Source organism: Lycium barbarum, chromosome 2 (assembly GCF_019175385.1).
Source record: "Lycium barbarum isolate Lr01 chromosome 2, ASM1917538v2, whole genome shotgun sequence".
NCBI lineage: Eukaryota > Viridiplantae > Streptophyta > Magnoliopsida > Solanales > Solanaceae > Lycium > Lycium barbarum.
Genome location: NC_083338.1, coordinates 122,995,922 through 123,015,937, shown reverse-complemented (window position 1 = coordinate 123,015,937; position 20,016 = coordinate 122,995,922). Strand labels below are relative to the sequence as shown.

At 36.4% G+C, this 20,016-nt stretch overlaps 1 protein-coding gene across 1 annotated transcript; it reads left to right on the top strand.

Moving 5' to 3' along the window:
• The first annotated feature begins 9,253 nt into the window (after positions 1–9,253).
• LOC132621805 (E3 ubiquitin-protein ligase RZF1-like) lies at positions 9,254–10,920 on the top strand. The gene is made up of 2 exons (XM_060336237.1): positions 9,254–10,328; positions 10,683–10,920. The coding sequence occupies exons 1-2, from the start codon at positions 9,362–9,364 to the stop codon at positions 10,715–10,717; spliced, it is 1,002 nt and encodes a 333-aa protein (XP_060192220.1). The 5' UTR covers positions 9,254–9,361; the 3' UTR covers positions 10,718–10,920.
• The last annotated feature ends 9,096 nt before the right edge of the window (positions 10,921–20,016 follow it).

The following is a 20,016-nucleotide window of genomic DNA, read 5'->3' as shown; positions in this document are numbered from 1 at the left end:
TATTTACACATCATTCACCCATTTCGTAATTCAACTCCCAAACATCAACAACAACCACCATATATCAAGTTACCATCATCATTCGATCACATTTGGCAAAATCCACCATTTCTCTCTATTTTCCCACATTTATGGTTTTGGGTTCGCTAACGTATTTTCTCATATATCATGCTTATCTCGTGGTCTACATGTCATTTACAACGCATTCATAATCATAGTATAACAACATTCATGGTTCAATCAAGCTATCTCCCAATTATGTCACTATTCACTCAGTAATGGTCCATTTTTTTATGTCTTGCTAAAATTCATGCATTTTAGCTTTACAATACCTTAAGCAGCATGGAATGATCATAAAACTCACCTTGGATGATGGTTGAACAAGCCTTGAAAGAAGATGCCTCCTTAGCACCAAAACCCTACTTCACTCTTCCTTGAATTTCCTTGAAGAAGATAAGCTTTTCTTGAATCTACACACTTGATTTCATGTAATTGATGTTGTTGATCTTTGATTCCCTTGGTGTTCTTGTGGTTGAAGGGTTTAGAGAATATTCTAGGGTGTTCTAGAGAGAGAGAGAGAGTGGAGAATGAATTAAAATGGAATGAGAAAAATGATCCCTTAAGTGAAATAAAAAGCTGGCCGAGGACCATTATACTGACCAACATACGGTCCGTACTATTTATACGGACCAACATACGGTCCGTACTATTTATACGGACCGTATGTACTGGCGTACATCTGGTCCAGAGGCTGGTCTTACCCTTGGCCAATTATACGGCCAATTCTACGGCCCGTACAATTTATACGGTCCGTAGGTTGGACCGTATAATGCCCAGTGGTTCCGTTTTAGTTCTCGTTGTCTCGTTTGATCTCCGATCCTTATGGAACCTTCTTGGCACTTGTTTAACATCTCAACACCAATCTTAGGGACATAATTACACTTCTCTAATGCATCATTATCCATCACCAATTCGTTACTCGTTATTCTTTGTCCGATACACAACATATGGTCCCCTTTCCTTAGCAACTTTCTTTCCTTGCGTCGTATGCTTTTGAAACCTCATTGAGGGCCATCTAATACCCCTTTCTTACTCGTTAAAACATCATATACGCTACGTCATCTGTTAGCCTATTCACTGTGCATGTACGGGGGATTTTCCGAGGTGTAACATGGAAGTTGTATGATTACAAGAGATGAAATAATTTTCCTAAAAAATATTACTCATACACTAGTACATTCTCTTTGAACTGAAACTAGAGTCCGACATAAAGAGATCCCTACTCTAGACCAAATAAACTTGCAAAAGAACGAAGATAGTTGTAAAGACTGTCAAGAAAATAATACATGTTGTAAAAGCAAGATAGAAATAAAGAATCTAATTCTAGAAGAAGAACACGAGGATCTAATAGAAAAAGATTATACTCTAATAGATATAGAAATAGAATTATATAATTTTAAAACAGGGATAGAAAGAATATGAGTGATAAAAATTCAAAAAGACCTAGATAATATAATAAAAATACTAGATGAAATAGAAATTATAGGAGAACAACCTTTAAAACATTGGGAAAATAACAAGATTGTATGTAAATTAGACATAACAAATCCAAAGTATGTAATTAGAACAGCCTTAATAGAAGCAACTAACCAAGAAGTAGAAGACTTTAAAGTGCAAATAAAAGAATTAATAAATCTAGGAGTAATAAGGAGATCTACTGTAAACATAGATTTGCAGCATTTATGGTAAGAAAATCATAGTGAGATAGTAAGAGGGAAAGCTATAATGGTAATAAATTATAAAAGACTTAATGACAAACCAGAACAGATGGATATAAGTTACCCAATAAAACAGAATTAATAAATAGAATACAAGGCAAAAAAATATTTAGTAAATTTGATTGTAAATCAGGATATTGGCAAGGTACGAATGCATGAAAAAAGTATAGACTAGACTGCATTTACCTGTCCTGAAGGACATTTCGAATGGTTAGTAATGTCATTTGGATTAAAGATAGCTCCACCAATTTTTCAAAGAAAAATGGATAGTATATTTGGAGAATACAAAAGGTTTGTACGAGTATATGTAGACGACATATTAATATTTAGTAAAGACATGAAAGAACACTTAGGACATCTACAAACGATATTTAGACTATTTGTAGAAAATAGAATAATAATTAGCAAGAAAAAGATGGAATTATGTAAAAACCATATAAAATTTTTAGGAGTAATACTAGGAGATGACAAGATAAAATTACAACCTCGTGCAGCTAAAAAAGCCTTAGAAACAGATTATCTAATTATAGAAACAGACAGTAGTTTTGAAGGATAGGGAACAATATTAAAATCAAAACCAAATAAATATAGTAATAAAAGTGAAGAAAAGATATGTGCTTATCAAAGTGGTAAATATAGAGAGAAAGGAAATATGAGTAGTATAGATGTTGAAATTTTAGCTGTGATATATGGACTAAATAGTTTTAGACTACGGAAAAGGGTCAAAATTACCCCTGAACTTTGAAAAATAGTTTATCCATACCCTTCGTTATACTTTAGGGCCAATTATACCCTTAAGTTATACTATGGGGTCAATTATACCCTTATTACTAACTGCTGCCACGTGGCATCATCCCAACCCTTCAAAATTATTTTACCCTCAAAATTTTTTACCCACTAAAATAACTCAACCCGACCCGATTTTTTTTCCAGCAAAAATAATACGAATACTTTTTCCAGGAAAAAAATAAAAATAATTTCGTATTATTTTTGCTGGAAAAAAAATTGTTTAGTTATTTTAGTGGGTAAAAAATTATTTGAGGGTAAAATAATTTTGAAGGGTTGGGATGATGCCACGTGGCAGCAGTTAGCCATAAGGGTATAATTTACCCCATAGTATAACTGTAAGGGTATAATTGGCCCTAAAGTATAACGAAGGATATAAATGAACTATTTTTCAAAGTTCAGGGGTAATTTTGACCCTTTTTCGTTTAGACTATATATCTTAAACAAACTGGAAATATTAGTTAGAGCAGACTGCGAAACTATAGTTAAATTCTATCAAAAGATAAATGATAAAAATAGTAGTAGACGAAGATGGCTAAATTTTATAGATACCATTTCAATTTATAACCTAAAGTTTGAACATATAAAAGGTAAAGACAACAATCTGGCAGACCAATTAAGTAGATTAAAGATTACTACTAACTAATTATATGATTTCCTATTTGAACAGTATGAGACCATCCAGTTCTCAGACAGCAGACAAGGGAAAAGGCATAGCCTCAACCCAAGACACTTACAGACAAAGGTATTAAATAACCTTCATTTTAGACCTACATCTTCATTAGAAAGAAACACCTTAGAAAGAATACATTTTGGAGCTAATAATTTAGTGTTCTTTTCGCCATCAAATTGGACTTTTAAAGTATTACCAGAATATATAATAGACAAACAACAGACATGTTTAGTAGACAATTTGTGGATATCACGCAACAAAAAAGATTTGAAACATTTTATAGCCACTTTAAATGCACCTTTGTCAGTATTTCACAGACAAAAAATTTAAATTTTATGTTGTATTTCATGGTAGAACTAATGGTGTTTTTCAAACTTGGATAGAAGTTTTAGACTCTATTAAAGACATAAGAAAACTTCTTTTTAAAGGATTTAACAATTTTATTGAGGCATTAGATTATGCTAGAGGAGTGTTAGGTCCAAACTACTATATTTCTCCAGCATTCAAACAAAATCCAAGAAAAGATCCCTCCGTATAACATACAAAAAGACACAGACAAGGTGATTTTTTGTGATCACTGTTCTACTATGACCGAAGCATTCAAAAGATTAAACCAGTAGAAAGAGACACTATTCCAAGAAAAAATGAAACTCTTGGAACATGTAAAGATGTTAGAACACATACTACAGGCGGTCGAGTTCGAGTTAGCACAATCTAAGAGTTTTCCATCTTAGACAAAAATGGATGAGACAGGTGTGCATTCCCCCAATGAATGTAAATAGATCCACTGTATCAGATAAGGATACAACTAGTCCGACTCAAATGGTAGCCGGTAAAGACTCATCAAGTCGGTTGATAGCTGTCACTTTGCCAAAAAGTGAAGATGAGGGATGTTCAAATCTCCAAACAAGACGAAGACTAACAAAGACACTTATGCAAGGAGCTACTTCTACCAATAAAAGCACACTTGCTAAAACGAAAAAAAAAATGACAAAATAGAAAGCATAGTTAAAGAAACTTTGAAAAGATTTTTCCAGACAAGAGAAGAACAAGACAAACATATAATCAAGAAACATAATCCAAAATTATCTCCAAGTCTAGGGATGTCCCCATTCCATAGTTCAGATGAAGGAGATATGGTAAATTTTCAGAACAGTGCATTTCAAGATTCACAAGGTCCAAACAATGACGATTCGGGAATGAGTTTTGATTCTATCGCACTGCATAATTTAGACACATAAAAAAGTTAATAATATATATATATATTAGTGGAAGAATTAATCTCATGACAATACAAAAATATTCGTTGAACGAAGCAGTGACTAGAGGACATTTTTCAGAAAAAGAAGGCTTTATTAAAAGTATCTTTAATAAAGCAGCCACAGTAAATGGACAGATCAGCAAACAGACAAGAATATAAAGCTTCTTTTGAAAAGTTTCACGTGACGATGGGACCCAAAGAGAACCCGACTGAACTCAAAAGATTCTTTAATATTTTGAAATCCAAAGTTGAAGTACGCCAGACGCCTATAAATAACAACATTTGTGGAGAAACAAAGGCATCACCAATAAGAGCATCAATAACATATCTTAAGAAACACTCCATATTCCCCTTCTTTTTCAAATGCCTCAATCCCTCTCTCAGTCCAACACCTCTATAAACTAAATTTCCTTGTAAAATAGTATTAAGTTTTCAGTAATTCTTTTCGTAGTGTGAAGTAGTTTTTGTGTTCCCCGAAAGGGAAACCTCTCTCCATCTTCAAGTCATGTAAGTTTTTAACTACGTTTCTATACTACTCTCCCTACTATGTAAATTATTCCATGTTTATATGAATATCATGTTTAAGTAATTACTTATTATGAATTATGATTATTCTCTTAACTTCTTAATACACTTGATGGATTAACCTGTATATTCTTAGGTGTTAAGAGGCTGTTTGAATGTCTGAAAAATGATAAAGGACGATGTTTTCCATGGTAACCGGGCTGTGGTTAAAGAAGAAGGATATGAAGAACAAAAGTAAAGAGAAAGAGATGAGCAGTGTAACAAGATTCATTACTGGACAGAGTCCAAATAAAAAAAAACAACGTAAAATTTGGGAGATAAACAAAAACTTAGAAATATAGCTACATGATAATAGGACATCTAGGAGTGAGAAAGTACCGAGTAGGATTATTTAAAAAATTGATAACAACCCCTTTATATTCTGTACTGAGTTCTTTAGAATTCGAAATATTGAAAATATTGAAAAAGGGTAACCCACCTCTTTACACACACACATATATATATAGGTATATTGTATGTACAGACACACACTCTACCATTTATGTATGTGTATATGTGTATGTATATATTTGTATACGTAAATGTAAAGTTAAGTCTCACTTTTCTCTTATTCTCTATTGTCAATATATTAACGAGTTTTGGTTGTCATTAACGGAATATTTTAAATTATGAATTAAAATTCATTTGTGATATAAGTAGATAATCTTTGAGTAATTTGATATAGAATGTAACTCTATTTTTATTAGTTATTTTATATTACCTTCATTGAAATATATTTATCAAATTATGATTACATGTTATTTTTACTTTTATAAATCGATATCAGAGTTTTTATTATTATTAAAGGAAAATTCTTATTCTTCTTATTTATTTTATTATAGAACGGCATTAAGTTATATACTCAACTAGTGTTTCTCACTTTTCTTTTTCCGTCTCGAAAATAGAATATTTATTTTTTTTCATAGAAAAACTGTTACATAGATTAAAGAGATTAAAAAAAATTATGATTTTAAAGAAGAAAAAGAAGAAAAAGAAAACTTGATAATGTAGGTAAAATAGGAATTTAAAAAATCCAAATAGGATAAAGGGGAGAGAATGACTATTGTTCAAAGTTGAGGAGGAGTTTGATTTTTAAAGCAAAGTTAGGAGGTGAAAATGATTTTCACCCATTTAAGTTCAGGGAAATTTGCATGATTGTCCTTCGCTGGCGGTGGTCTTTAATTTTTGCCCCTTAAATTGGTGGTCTTTAATTTTTGACCTTCGCTAAAAATCCCTTGGATTCGGGTTTGAACCCCCGCTCAGTCAAAAATGAAAAAAAACCGCAAGGTAGAGTTTTGAAGTAAAATTCTGCCTTGCGATTTTTTTTTTACTGAGATTGGGTTCGAACCCACCACCTCGGGGTATTAGGCGAAGGACAAAACTTAAAGACTACCAATTTGAAGGGCGAAAATTAAATACCACCCCAAATGAAGGGCAATCCTCGCAAAAAAAAAAAAAAAAAAGGGTTAAATCTACTCTCTTAAGTTGCTTCCTCGCTTTGGAATATTGCTGTAGCTTGAGTATTGTCCCACCGGATAAATCTCCTCAAAGGATTTGCTCCGAGGATTAATCAAGCCGAGGCTAAATTATTTCATTCTTATTTATCTCAATCATTCTTTTTGTTTATTATCACGTTGATTTCTATTAATATTTTATATATTTATTTACAACGAAGCAAATCACGTATCCTTTAAACCCCTAGATAAATTTAAATGTGCCCTTGGTTTTTAGGTTAAACTCAACTTACATAAACCAGTACCTTTAAGAGCTTTTAACAATCTGTATTTGAATACACTGTTTAGTTGTATCCTACCTTATTTGAATGTATTTGAATACATGCAACCTTAAGTTCTTTGACTACATGTGTATTAAAAAATGATTGTATTCCAGTGCATTTAAATACAAGACGGAGCTATGTATTTTAGTGTATTTATATATTGATCTATCCTTTTGTTGTGGATGTATTTGAATGTATTCGAACCCCGATCAGCAAAGTCGTTGTCGGACGTCGCAAGGTTAAATGTATTCGACTCTATTTGAATGTATTCGGCTAGACGAATACACTCAGATCTGAGGAAAAAATAATTAAATACATTTAAGAATCGAATGGAAATTAGTCATATACATCTAGTTTTGCCCAAAATATAATCAAATACATCTAGTTTCTCAAAACTATCTCCTTCGGAATACATAAATACTACATTAAAAATGCATAATACACTCACATACACTCAAGTTGGGCCTCGACATCGTCCGAAAATTACACCAAATCTGGCGGAAATACAAATAGAGATCTGATTTTCAGAGAAGTACAAAAGTGTGAACAATATATTTTTGGTTTTACACCAAATCCAAATCGTCGGAAAATACAACGAATCCGGAAACTGTGATCTGAGATCGTCGGAAAATACACCAAACCAGAAACTATGAGATGAGATGGTAGAAAAATACACCAAATACAAATCTGAGATCGTCGGAAAGTACACCAAATCCATATCTGAGAAAAAGCCATGGATTCTGGCATTATCGACGTCTAAACTATGATCTGAGATCGTCGAAAAATACACAAAATCTAGATCTTAGAAAAAGCCATCAATTTCGGTATTACCGGCGGCTATGACTGCTGCCTTAGCTGTAGCGGTGCAACGGAGACAAAGTTGAGAGATGGCGGAGAAAAGAGAGGGAACAGAGAGAGGGAGAAGCTTCATACAGTGGAATAACTCTATATATTTGGTATAGCTACAATATGTAAATTACAAAATCACTGTAGCTATGAAATATAAATAAATAAAATAATACTCCCTCTGTCCCAAAAAGATTGTCCTTCTTTCCTTTTTAGTCTCTCCTAAAAAGATTGTTCTCTTTCTATATTTAGAAACAATTTAACTTTATGAGATGATTTACAACCACACAAATATCTAAGGCTTGTTTTGGACCACACATTTCAAAAGTCTTCCTTTATTTCTTATACTTTGTTCCAAGTCAAAATAGGACAATCTTTTTGGGACGGAGGGAGTAGTTATTATCAATAAATACCACTTAGAGATAGCTATGACAAGTAAATTTTCCTATATTTTATATTACAATCATAGCTATTAGGGGAGGTAAAATTAGTCTATAGAAACATGATCCGCCAACTCGTCCAAGTTTGGACGAATCAATGACCCGCTGGTTCATCAGCTCAGCCAATCTAAAAATTGGGCTTATATATAGCCCAAATCGACCAATGAGAAACCTTATCAAAATATTTTCAAAGAGATCTTTTTTGTTTGATATGTTATATATTACTATTATAAAGCAATATTCCCTTTGTTTCAATTTATGTGAACCTATTACTATTTGGAGAGTCTACAAGGTGGTACTTTGACCACATTTTTTTCCTTACTTTATTTTTAAATTATTTGAATTTATTATAAATTATTAAGACTTATAGTACTTTTTATGTAGTTTCTAAATGGAGTATAAATTTTTTTATTTTTACAAACTTGAAAAATCTATATCAAAATTTACGGTCAAAGTTATAAAGTTTGACTCTCGTATTCCGAAAAGGTTCATGTAAATTAAAATGGGGGGAGTATTATTTATTAGGCACTAAAAAATTATAAAAGTACAAACAAAGAAATAAAACTTAGGAAGAATTTGATTACCTCAATCCATTTTGACCCTTCCAAATTCAACTCAATCCGCTCATTTGACACCTCTATATATAATCATATTTAGTTGCTCAAACGATATTTGATCATATAATTACGTCGACAATTAAGATGATCTAATGACTCACCAATTTAAGCTTGCATTTCCCCCCTTCAGTTACCGTAGCCCATCACACATATATTCTCACAATATCATTTTTACTGTTAAAAATATTTGTACTGATTAATATAAGATATAAGATACACGTACAATTCACGAATTCAAAAACTAGTTCATATATACTAATATACGTATCAAAGTAACGAAAGGATAAAGAGAAAGGAAAATAAAATAAACTAGAATCTAAACAAGATCTTAATTTATTTCCCGTCCTGCGGAAGTAACCATGGGAATTTGTTTAAGAAAACAAATCTATTGACAAGCAGTCCCACCCTGATGCTTTTCTTCCTAAAGAAGCAGCAAATTCCTAACAAACAAATATAGAATCGCTTTCTCTGCTCATCAAAAGCCATCCCTTTTCTTCTATTCTCATTCTTGATTTTTTTTTCTTCTTTCTAAATCATCTTTACATATAAAACTAACCATGTTCCTGTTTCTGTTTGTACATTCACAATATTTCCCTTAAACTAAATCTTTCACCAAACAATGTCCTCAGGAGAAAACCTTGATAATGGGAACAGGAACTTCCAACGTTACTGGTGTTATCAATGCCATCGCACTGTCAGGATATCACCAGAAAACCCGTCGGAGATCGTCTGTCCTCGATGTTTCGGCCACTTCCTTAACGAAATCGAGGTGGCAAACGCTAGACAAATCTTGGACTTCACTGCATTTGATCCTTCCCCAGAAGCTAGAATTCTTGAAGCCCTAACTCTCATGATTGATCCTAATTTGTTCAACAGATCTCAAGGCAATGCAGACCCCATTTTCCCACGTTCGGACGGAACTGAAACTATAGTACCGCCCGATTCTCTCAGGCGTACACGTGAACGTAATACAATCCGAGACTTTTGGTTAAGACCGAGAAGGAGATACTCATTTCTAAATAATGACGAGGATGAGTGGACCCCGGAGAGCGGCATTCTAGCGCGTCCACGTCCGGTGATTATCATCCGACCATCAGGAGATAATTTCCCGGGTGGACCTAACCGCCTGCCACCCGGGGTGAATGATAGAGATTATTACACAGGTCCAGGCCTTGAAGACCTGATAGAAGAGTTAACTGAAAATGATCGGCCCGGTCCAGCACCGGCACCCGAGCCGACCATTAATTCTATTCCGACGGTGGTGATTGCTCCGGCACATTTAAAGGATGATTCAGAATGTCCAGTTTGTAAGGAAAATTTTAAAGTAGGTGGAGAAGCAAGAGAGTTGCCATGCAAACATATATATCATTCTGATTGCATTGTGCCTTGGTTAAGACTTCACAATTCTTGCCCGGTTTGCCGGAATCCGTTGCCGGTTTCTTCTGAAGCTGAGTTGGATAGTTCGGATGATTGTCTTGAAGTACAAGAAGAAAGGATAAATACACAGAGGCGTTGCATCAGACTTAGACACATGGCAGCTTCTCTTTGGCCATTTCGTTCGAGGTATCGCCCTGTGCGCAACAATGGTGAGAGTTCATACATATAATTTAAAAGAAAGGGTTGTGAAATGCTGCATGCATGCCCACGTATGTTAAATTTGACTGTTTTATTGTAATCCAAAACAAAATTCTAAGTGAACTTTTAATTACCAGTTTACCACTATATGTTATATGAGGATTTCTAATCAAAGGATTTCCAAAAATATCATGCTAGTATTCAAATTAAAGAATGCAAATTAAACGAAGATGAACCATTTCAGCATTTCTGTTTTTATTCTCCTTTTGTTCTTGTTCTTGTACGCATTTCTGTTTTTTGTTATTACGTATTATTTTATATACCTTCATAATTTAAAGAAAATAATAATTACTTTTTGCCTACAGATGAACCATCCCCGCCATCATGTAATATTCTTTAGCGAATAAAGGGGCTAACCTGCACTTGAAACAACAGAAATAGAGGTGCTACACAAGAATATTGGTGCATTGGTGTACCCGAATAAAACGGGTGGGACAGGCTGGGAGAAGAAAAGAAGAAAAGAAAAAACGAAGACAGAAAAGAGATCGAAGAGTCCGAAAATATAAACAGAAATCATCATGCAGTTTCTTTGTACAATAGAGATATTACTTTGTGTTCTTTTATGTATAACTAGTTAATTTGCCCGCGGCATAGGGTTAAAAAAAATATGACTGAATAATCCTTGTCCTAAATAAATTTATAGGAAACATAAAGTCAAATGAGTAATCTATAAGCTATGAATTCTATTAGTGAAGTCATGATCTAAAGACTAGCTAATACCTTTCTGAAACATTAATACGTAGTATCGCCACTAGGAAAGACTCTTACTGTCCATTATTTTAAGATTAATGAATATTGATCACAAACTAAATAAAAACCTTTGATAAAAATTATAAATTCTAGTTCTAAGTCTATTCTAATGGGGAAGGTAAACGTATATGGGATTTTACCTGAGATTTTTTTTCCGCATGTAATTTCTGCGAATTTTCATGTGAAAATCTCAAATTTCCTGATTCCTAAAATATTTACTTGTGGATATGCTTTCCCCAGGTAAATTCGCAAGCAAATTTAACGCCAAATTATTATCTGGGGATTTATTTGAAAAAATAACCCCAAGTATCATTTTCGTAGGTAATTTCACAGGTAAACAACAAAAAATATAGAAAAATTAATTCCTAAGTGAACTCGTAGGAAAATTCCCAGGTAATGGTATTTGCGGATTTACCTGATGATTATTTTTTGGGGATCTTATTACCTGGGGAATTACTTGAGAATTTTGTTGCTACAAATTTAGTTGGGGATTACTTCTTGCGAATTTACCTAGGCATTTTATCACCTAGGGAATTACTTGGGAATTGTGTTCCTGCGAATTTAGTTGTGGGTTATTTCTTGGGAATTTCCCTTAGGACTTTATTACCTATGGAATTACTTAGGGATTTTGCTGCGAATTTAGCAGGGCATTATATCTTAGGAATTTACCTAGAGATTTTATTACCTAGGAAATGTCACACCCTAAACCATGGCCTAGACGTAACACGACACTCGGTGCCTTACTGCATGTGATCGAGCGAACCACATGGCTTACTGAGTCAACATGGGACATGAGCTGATGTGGAATATATGTTAAATATGCATGACTTGTGAAAGCATGGAGTTCAATAATCATAAGCCTGAAAAGTACTACTATAGCATGAATGCAGAAATATAGTAATGTAGCCAACGAAGCTAACTCAACTAAACATCTGACATGACATAACTGACTAGTCTATGAAATCTCTAAACGTGAGTCTAACTGTTAAAATGTTTACCCGAGACAAGGCCCGCCGACATACCTTGACTGCATAACTAATACGAACAACAATAACATACCCAGTGAAATCCCACAATGTAGGGTCTGGGGAGGGTAAAGTGTACATAGGCCTTACCCCTATCTCGGAAGATAGGGAGGTTATTTCCAAAAGACCTTCGGCTCAAGAGAAAACATAACGAGAAAAGGTCAGATAAGCACAAGCAGTTCAAATAAATATGAAAAGCAAAAAAGACATGATAAAGCAATCTAAGGAAAAGAAGCAGTAGCTACCACAGATAAATAAGATAATCGAAGTATAAGAAACAACATATAGTAGCCAGAATCAAAGGACAATAGACTATAGAACAAAATTGTGACTACTTATACGAAGGGATACGTGGGACTACCTACTAGCCTTCTACCCTAATCTGAGTCCTTCATAACCTCTTATCTAAAGTTATGTCCTCGGTAAGCTGGAATTACGCTATGTCCTGTATAAGCACCTCTCCCCAATACTTCTTCGACCTACCTCTACCTTTTTTCAAATCGTCCATAGCCAACCTTTCACACCTCCGCACTGCAGCTTCTATGTCTCTCATCTTCACATGCCCAAACCATCTCAGCCTCGCTTCCGCATCTTGTTCACCGTCGATGCCACTCCCACCTTATCCAAGATATCTTCATTCCTAATCCTATCACACCTGGTGTGCCCACACATCCATCACAACATTCTCATTTCGGCAACTTTCATCTTTTGGACCTGAGAGTTCTTGACCGCCCAACACTTTGCCCCGTACAAAAAAGTCGATCTCACAATCACTTTCTAGAACCTGCCTTTAAATTTTGGTGGCACCTTCTTATCACATAGCACTCCTGAAGCGAGCCTCAATTTCATCCACCCTGCACCAATACGATGTGAGACATCATCGTTCAATATCCCATTTCCTTATATAATAGACCCAAGATATTTGAAACTTTATATCTTTTGGATGACCTGGGTACCAAGCGTCAATTCCACGCCAGCCTCATGTGTCACGTCACTGAACTTGCACTCTATGTACTTTATTTTGGTCCTACTTAATTGAACCCTTTAGACTCCAGAGTTTGTCTCCAAACCTCCAGCTTAGTGCTCACTCCGCTGCGTGTCTCGTTAATCAAGAATATGTCATCCGTGAATAACATACACCATGGCACCTCACCTTGTATTTGTCGCGTCGAACCATCCATCACCAAGGAAAATAAAAATAGGCTAAAAGCTAATCCCTGGTGCAACCCCATCTCCACTGGGAAATGCTCTGAGTCTCCTCCTACTGTCCTTACCTTGGTCTTGGTTCCATCATACATGTCCTTGATCACCCTGATGTACGCTACAGGTACTCCTCTAGCCTCTACGCATCTCCATAAAACCTCTCTTAGTACTTTGTCGTAGGTCTTTTCTAGGTTGATGAAAACCATGTGTAAGTCCCTCTTTCTTTCCCTATACTGTTCCATCAGTCTTCTCACAAAATGAATGGCATCTGTAGTCGAGTGTACTTGCATGAATCTGAACTGGTTCCCTAAAATGGACACGCCTCTTCTCACCCTCATCTCCACCACCCTTTCCTATACTTTCATAGTGTGGCTTAGCTGCTTGATCCCTCTATAGTTGTTGCAACTTTGAATATCACCCTTGTTCTTGTACAAAGAAATCATCATACTCCACCTCCATTGCTCGAGCATCTTCGCCGTCTTAAAAATAACATTAAACAATCAAGTCAACCACTCAAAAACTGCCCTGCCTACACTCTTCCAAAACTCTCCAAGGATCTCGTCAGGCCCGATCACTCTTCCTCTACGCATCCTACGAACAACACCCTTAACCTCCTACACCTTTATACTCCTACAATACCCAAAATCGCGACGCCTCTTAGAGTACTCCAAATATCCCAACTTAATGTCTCTGATACCTTCCTCATTCAAGAGTTTAAGGAAGTATGACTGTCATCTTCGTCTAATGAGAGCTTCCTCCACCAATACTTTTCCATCCTCATCCTTGATGTATATTACTTGATCTAGGTCCCGTGCCTTCCTCTTTTTCACCTTGGCTAGCCTGAAAAACTTCTTATCCCCGCCTTTGTCCTTTAGTTCTGCATATAGGCATTCAAAAGCTGTCATTTTTGACATCGCAACTGCCAACTTCGCTTCTTTTCTCGCAATCTTATACTTTTTTCTATTCGTCTACTTCTCCTCTTTGTCTTTACTGTCTACTAACTTTGCGTACGCCACCTTATTTGCTTCAATACCTTCCTTTGGACTTTTATATTCCACCGCCATTCCCCTCGTTGCCCACCATGGCTACCTCTCGAGACTCCCAGTATATCTCTAGCTGCTTCTCTGATGCAGCTGGCCGTCCTATCCCATTACTGCTCATGTCCCCTACTCTTCCAAGCCCCCATAGCTATCATCTTCTTCCCTATCTTCTGGACACTAAACAAATTCAGACTTTACCACCTGATCTTCGACTAGTCATCCATGACCCTCTTTTTCTTCTTCATCATAATCTCTAAATCCATCACCAAGAGCTTATGCTGGGTCGTAAAGTTCTCACTCGGAATGACCTTGCAGTCTTTACAAAGACCTTTATCTTATTTTTTTAGGAGAAAAAAGTCTATCTGTGTCGCAACCGTCGAACTACGGAAGGTTGCCAAGTGTTGTTTCATCTTCGGGAAACTCGAGTTGGCTACCACAAATCCAAAAGCTTTTGCAAAATCTAGAAGTGAGACTCATCCTCCGTTACTGAATCAGAGACCGAAACCTCCATGCTCATCGTTATAACCCCCACGAAGTTGACCCGATGTGTCCATTGAAATCTCCTCCTATGAATAACTTCTCGGTGGGCGGTATACCTCCTATGGACTTTCCCGTCAAAGTCCCAATGTTCCAGGACCCTACTCTCAACCTAAGACACTCCCTGAACCCATTTACCCTCCCTAACCCTATCCCCTGTCCCCGACCGAGAGTATGAACCTAGTCTACCATCGCTCACTAAAGGTACTAAGCCAAATGAAAAAAAATCAAAGATTTATCTATAGTTAAGCCAGGCTACTACGATAAGAATGATAGCATTATAAACTAGAGGAATAAAGGAAAGAATGTAATGTCAAGGGGTCAAGAATACGAAGCAGGCGAGATTTAACAAGGCTAAAAGACACAATAATTGATATGGGCCACTAGAGGTACCAACTCCAGATGAAAAAAAAATATTCGCTACCTGAAATTACTGTTCATTGCCGGAATTTTTGTTCCTCGCTGGAACCTACTGACCTAGCCGAAAACCTATTGGATAGGGGTTTTCGGTTGCAGAACCGAGAAGACATGAAGCAAAAATCAAAGAAAAGAAAATAGAGGAGGAGAGAGAAGAGAAAGATCCGGTCGGAAAAACAATTTCACCAAAAACGCAAAACACAAAATCATAACATCTTTTTGGTGTACAGAATAATATGTGATTCAATTTGTTAATGATAAAACCTTGAATGAGCTCACCAAAAGCTGATACGAGCAATGTCCTAACGAGAAGATTTGTTGTCCTGTAAATCACTACCTGCATTGTGAAATCCAGGCCCCCGGGCAATAAAATAGGATGTCAGTACATTTGAATTGTACTGGTATGTAAAGCAAATAAATAAAATGAACATGCCATATGAAATAATAGAATTAAAACTATAAGCTGAATGTTATACCCCTTTTTTAACCGGGTTGAAGCGGAGTACAACATATTGGAGATTCCTATATTTTGCTTTATCTTAAGGAGTCGCCACCTAATTAATTTAACGGTGAATTAGGACACCTAATCTATTAACTAAGATAAAGATAGCTAAACCTCGTTAATAGTCTGCTTAATCAGTGTGATTCTAGGTAAGGGTTCTTTATTATCCTAAAGGGAAGGGGTTAGGCATCCTTTAGAATCCGTTAACTACAGTTATCCGACCAATCTTAGGTTAATTAATTGAGGTTTAAAAATTTAAGAAAATAGCTTTTGAGAAAAGAAGGAAAAAAAATAACTTATAGCTAACAAGTTTAAAATATTATTATATGAATGATGCACTCTGTATGATGAAAAATAAGTATTTAATTTTTAGAGTGGTAATCCTAAATGACAGAATCTACCCCTTTCTAATCCTACATGAATCATAGGTTCTCCACCTAATTTTAAAACACACACAATCCAAAACGCAGACAAATCAGCAATCATAAAAATGGATGAAAGGAAATGAATGATACGAAAAAAAGAATAAAAACGTTACAGGCGGCCTCTAACGAGTTTCGCCTGCCCGATGTGATCTAAGAATTGCGGCGCGAGATGACTCTACGGATGGGTGTGCTGAGTCTCCTCTTGAGACTTTGTTTTGATAAAATCCCGAATTAAGACTCCGTTTGTTCCGATGTGTACATGTAAAAGAAAGGGGAAAAGAGATAAAGATTAGCACCCAACCGTGACAAAAGCTATTATTGTTCTGAGAAAAGGTAACAAATTAATTAGTTCCTTCTTTACTTTAACCCAAGTATAGAAAAACAACAAAAGAAGCTAAAAAACATGAGTGACATTATTTTAAAAGCAAACCACGTAGAAGAATAGCGAACAAAAGCTAACTAATGCCAACAACTAAGAAACAGCCGTGATAAGAAAACCTATAACATGAATGCAAATAAACAGAAACGAGAATTTCAAAGCAAACCACATAGAAGAATAGGATTGTAAAATGAAATGGAAGAAGGAAAATCACTTAAACAGATTCTGAAAGAAAAAGGGAAACTCATTAATTGGAAACACCACAGTGAGGGAAAGCTAAGGCGGAACCAAACTTGAAATTAACAAAATATTCATAACTAATGGCTCTGTTCCATTGGCAAACAGCTAACATTTTAGTTACGTTTAGCATGGTACGACTATTCTTGGATCATGAACAAAATTAGCTCAATGTTTAATCAAAATCCAGAGCCAGAAAAGGTAACGTATTGGTTATACTTAGTTCTATCTCCGTTAAAGATAACAAGTTGCTGAGTTTTAACTAATTGCTCTTAACATTGACCTTCACCATATACTAAGGGAGAAAAACGCAAAGAGAACATAGTAAAAACTTCATATTTTCATACAGTAGCAAGGAAAACTAATTTTTTTAGCTAGATAAAACAAACTTAAGCTAATCTTATACGACACAGACACATAGAGTTAAAAGTAGAAGAATTCTAAAATAAAGAAGGAAATTACTGAAACTACTAATCTAATCTACTTCTAATAAAAGCTAATAAATCAACTAATCTCGAAACTAATATAAAATCATAATCGGCAGAATCAAAATAGAAATGCTAAGATAATGAGAGAATTACCTTCTTCGGGTGCAGCGAAGTGAGGCGCGGGGTTTCCAATCTACCTCGAAGACTATGAAATCCGGGCTTGCGATACTCGGATTCAAAACGAATAATAAGGGCAAAACAGAAAAAAGGATTTAATACTTGAGTCAATATCTAGAAAAAAACTAGTATTCAAAAGGGGAATTCGTGCGATTAGGGACTGATGTTTTCAGGAGTATTCCAAGCTGAAGAACTACTTTTTCAGGGAGGGTTTCTTTTTTGACTTCCAAAAAAACCTCCTTTACCCCTTCAATTCACCACCATTTATAGGGTTTTTGATCTTTTGGCGTTGAAGAAAGAGGGAGGAGCGGGAGAGAGAGAAGAGCGGGGAACAAAGAGAGAATGGGGTGACAGACGCGTGAGGGGACAGCGGGAGTGGGGTGACAGATGAAAGTGGAGCGAGAGTGGAGTGGGGGACAGGCGACGATGGGGGACAGGCGAGGATGGGGGCGGGTGATGGAGAGAGAGAGAGAGAATGGGAGATGAAAGGAAATGGGGAGGGGAGGTGCGGCGGAGAAAAAAATGGGAAGGGAAAGAACCCTAGGGGTTCTTTTCTTTTGTTGAAGAGGGGATTGGGCTGGATCAGTTTATTTTGGACTGGGTATTAAATGAATGGGCTAGTGTAATAAAACATGGACTGGTCTAAAAAATGTTTATGAGTTGATTGGGCTACTATATTTAAATAAAAGACCAATTTAAATTACTTAATATAAAATGTGAAATTACTAATACTCGGATAATAAATTATATGCCGTCATAATAGCAGTGCAATAATATTTGAAATTCAACAGTAAGTAAATGTTGTTATCTAATTATGCGAAGATAAATGCGATGCGTGTGCGTAAGATGGTAAAAAATGCTGAAATGATAATTATGACAATACTAGTAATAATAATAAAAAATAGTAACAAATAATAATAATAATAATGACGGTAGTAAATGACAGGATAATGAAATGCCGGTATTAATAAAAGCTAATTATAGTAAAAATGCAGATAATTATTTTTTAAAGTTGCCAAAATATTAGAAGCGAAAAATAGGTATTTTGGAGGAAAGGTGGGACAAAATTGGGTGTCAACAACTTGTCCCTCTTTGCCCGGTAATGATGAAAAGAGTTGTCGGGCAAAGACGTTGACTTAGTAGCCTATTTTGTCCCGGCTAAGGGAAACTTGAAAGGATTATGACCGAACTCCGGTCTCTGAGTTGCCTACATATCTCGGGCTGCACGAGAATCAGGTCGAGTGTAGTTCTGGGATGTCTACGACACTTATGACTGGCAAATTACGATTGGTGCGCATCTTTGCAAAATATTGTCCCAGTGTCGAGTTATGATGACACTGGGTATTGTGATAGAACTCTGAAAATTGAGTGTGCTGGAATGCGGGCGGGATATTTGGAATTGGAACCGAGTGTTCGAGGTAGATCATTGACCCTTGTCGGAAGTTTGCTTATGCTTCCCGACGTATTGCCCCAGTTCGCTGCCGAAGAAATAGTTCCACGTTGCGCTAAAGCTCCTGCGAAACTTTAAACTAGATAAAAATAGTCAGTAACAAATAAATATTGAAGTAAAGTGATGCAAGTGCGGTGAAATGCGGCTGCGAGCGCACGCAGGGCATTTGAAAATAATAATAAGACAGGGCAGGTGTGGTGCGATGTCTTATGCAGAAATTTTTCAAAGGGCGATGCGCAGCCTTATGCAGAAACTACAAAGGGCGGTGCGCAGCCCATGCAACATGAAAGGCGGTGGTGCGCATCCTTATGCGAAAATTTTAAAGGGCGGTGCATGGCCCAAGCAATATATAAAAGCGATGCAAAGGGCGGTGCGCAGCCTTATGCGAAAATTTTAAAGGGCGGTGCATGGCCCAAGTAATATATGAAAGCGATGCAAAGGGCGGTGCGCGGCCCATGCATCATATGAAAGGCGGTGCGCAGCCTTATGCGAAAATTTTAAAGGGCGGTGCATGGCCCAAGTAATATATGGAAACGATGCAAAGATCGGTGCGCAGCTCATGCATCATGTGAAAGGCGGTGCACAACCTTATGCAGAAATTTAAAAGGGCGGTGCATGGCCCAGACAATATATGAAAGCGATGGAAAGGGCGGTGCGCAGCCCATGTATCATATGAAAGGCGGTGCACAACCTTATGCAGAAATTTAAAAGGGCGGTGCATGGCCCAGGCAATATATGGAAACGATGCAAAGGGCGGTGTGCAGCCCATGCATCATGTGAAAGGCGGTGCACAGCCTTATGCAGAAATTTAAAAGGGCGGTGCATGGCCAAGGCAATATATGAAAGAGATGCAAAGGGCGGTGCGCAGCCCATGCATCATATGAAAGGCGGTGCACAGCCTTATGCAGAAATTCAAAAGGGCGGTGCATGGCCCAGGCAATATATGAAAGAGATGCAAAGGGCGGTGCGCAGCCCATGCATCATATGAAAGGCGGTGCACAGCCTTATGCAGAAATTTAAAAAGGGCGGTGCATGACCCATGTAATATATGAAAGGCGGTGCACAACCT

Excerpts from the sequence above, each read along its gene's own strand:
- LOC132621805 (XM_060336237.1), top strand. The coding sequence starts at position 9,362 with ATGTCCTCAGGAGAAAACCTTGATAATGGGAACAGGAACTTCCAACGT. Across the intron at positions 10,329-10,682 it reads TCGCCCTGTGCGCAACAATG|ATGAACCATCCCCGCCATCA; the intron begins GTGAGAGTTCAT and ends TTTTGCCTACAG.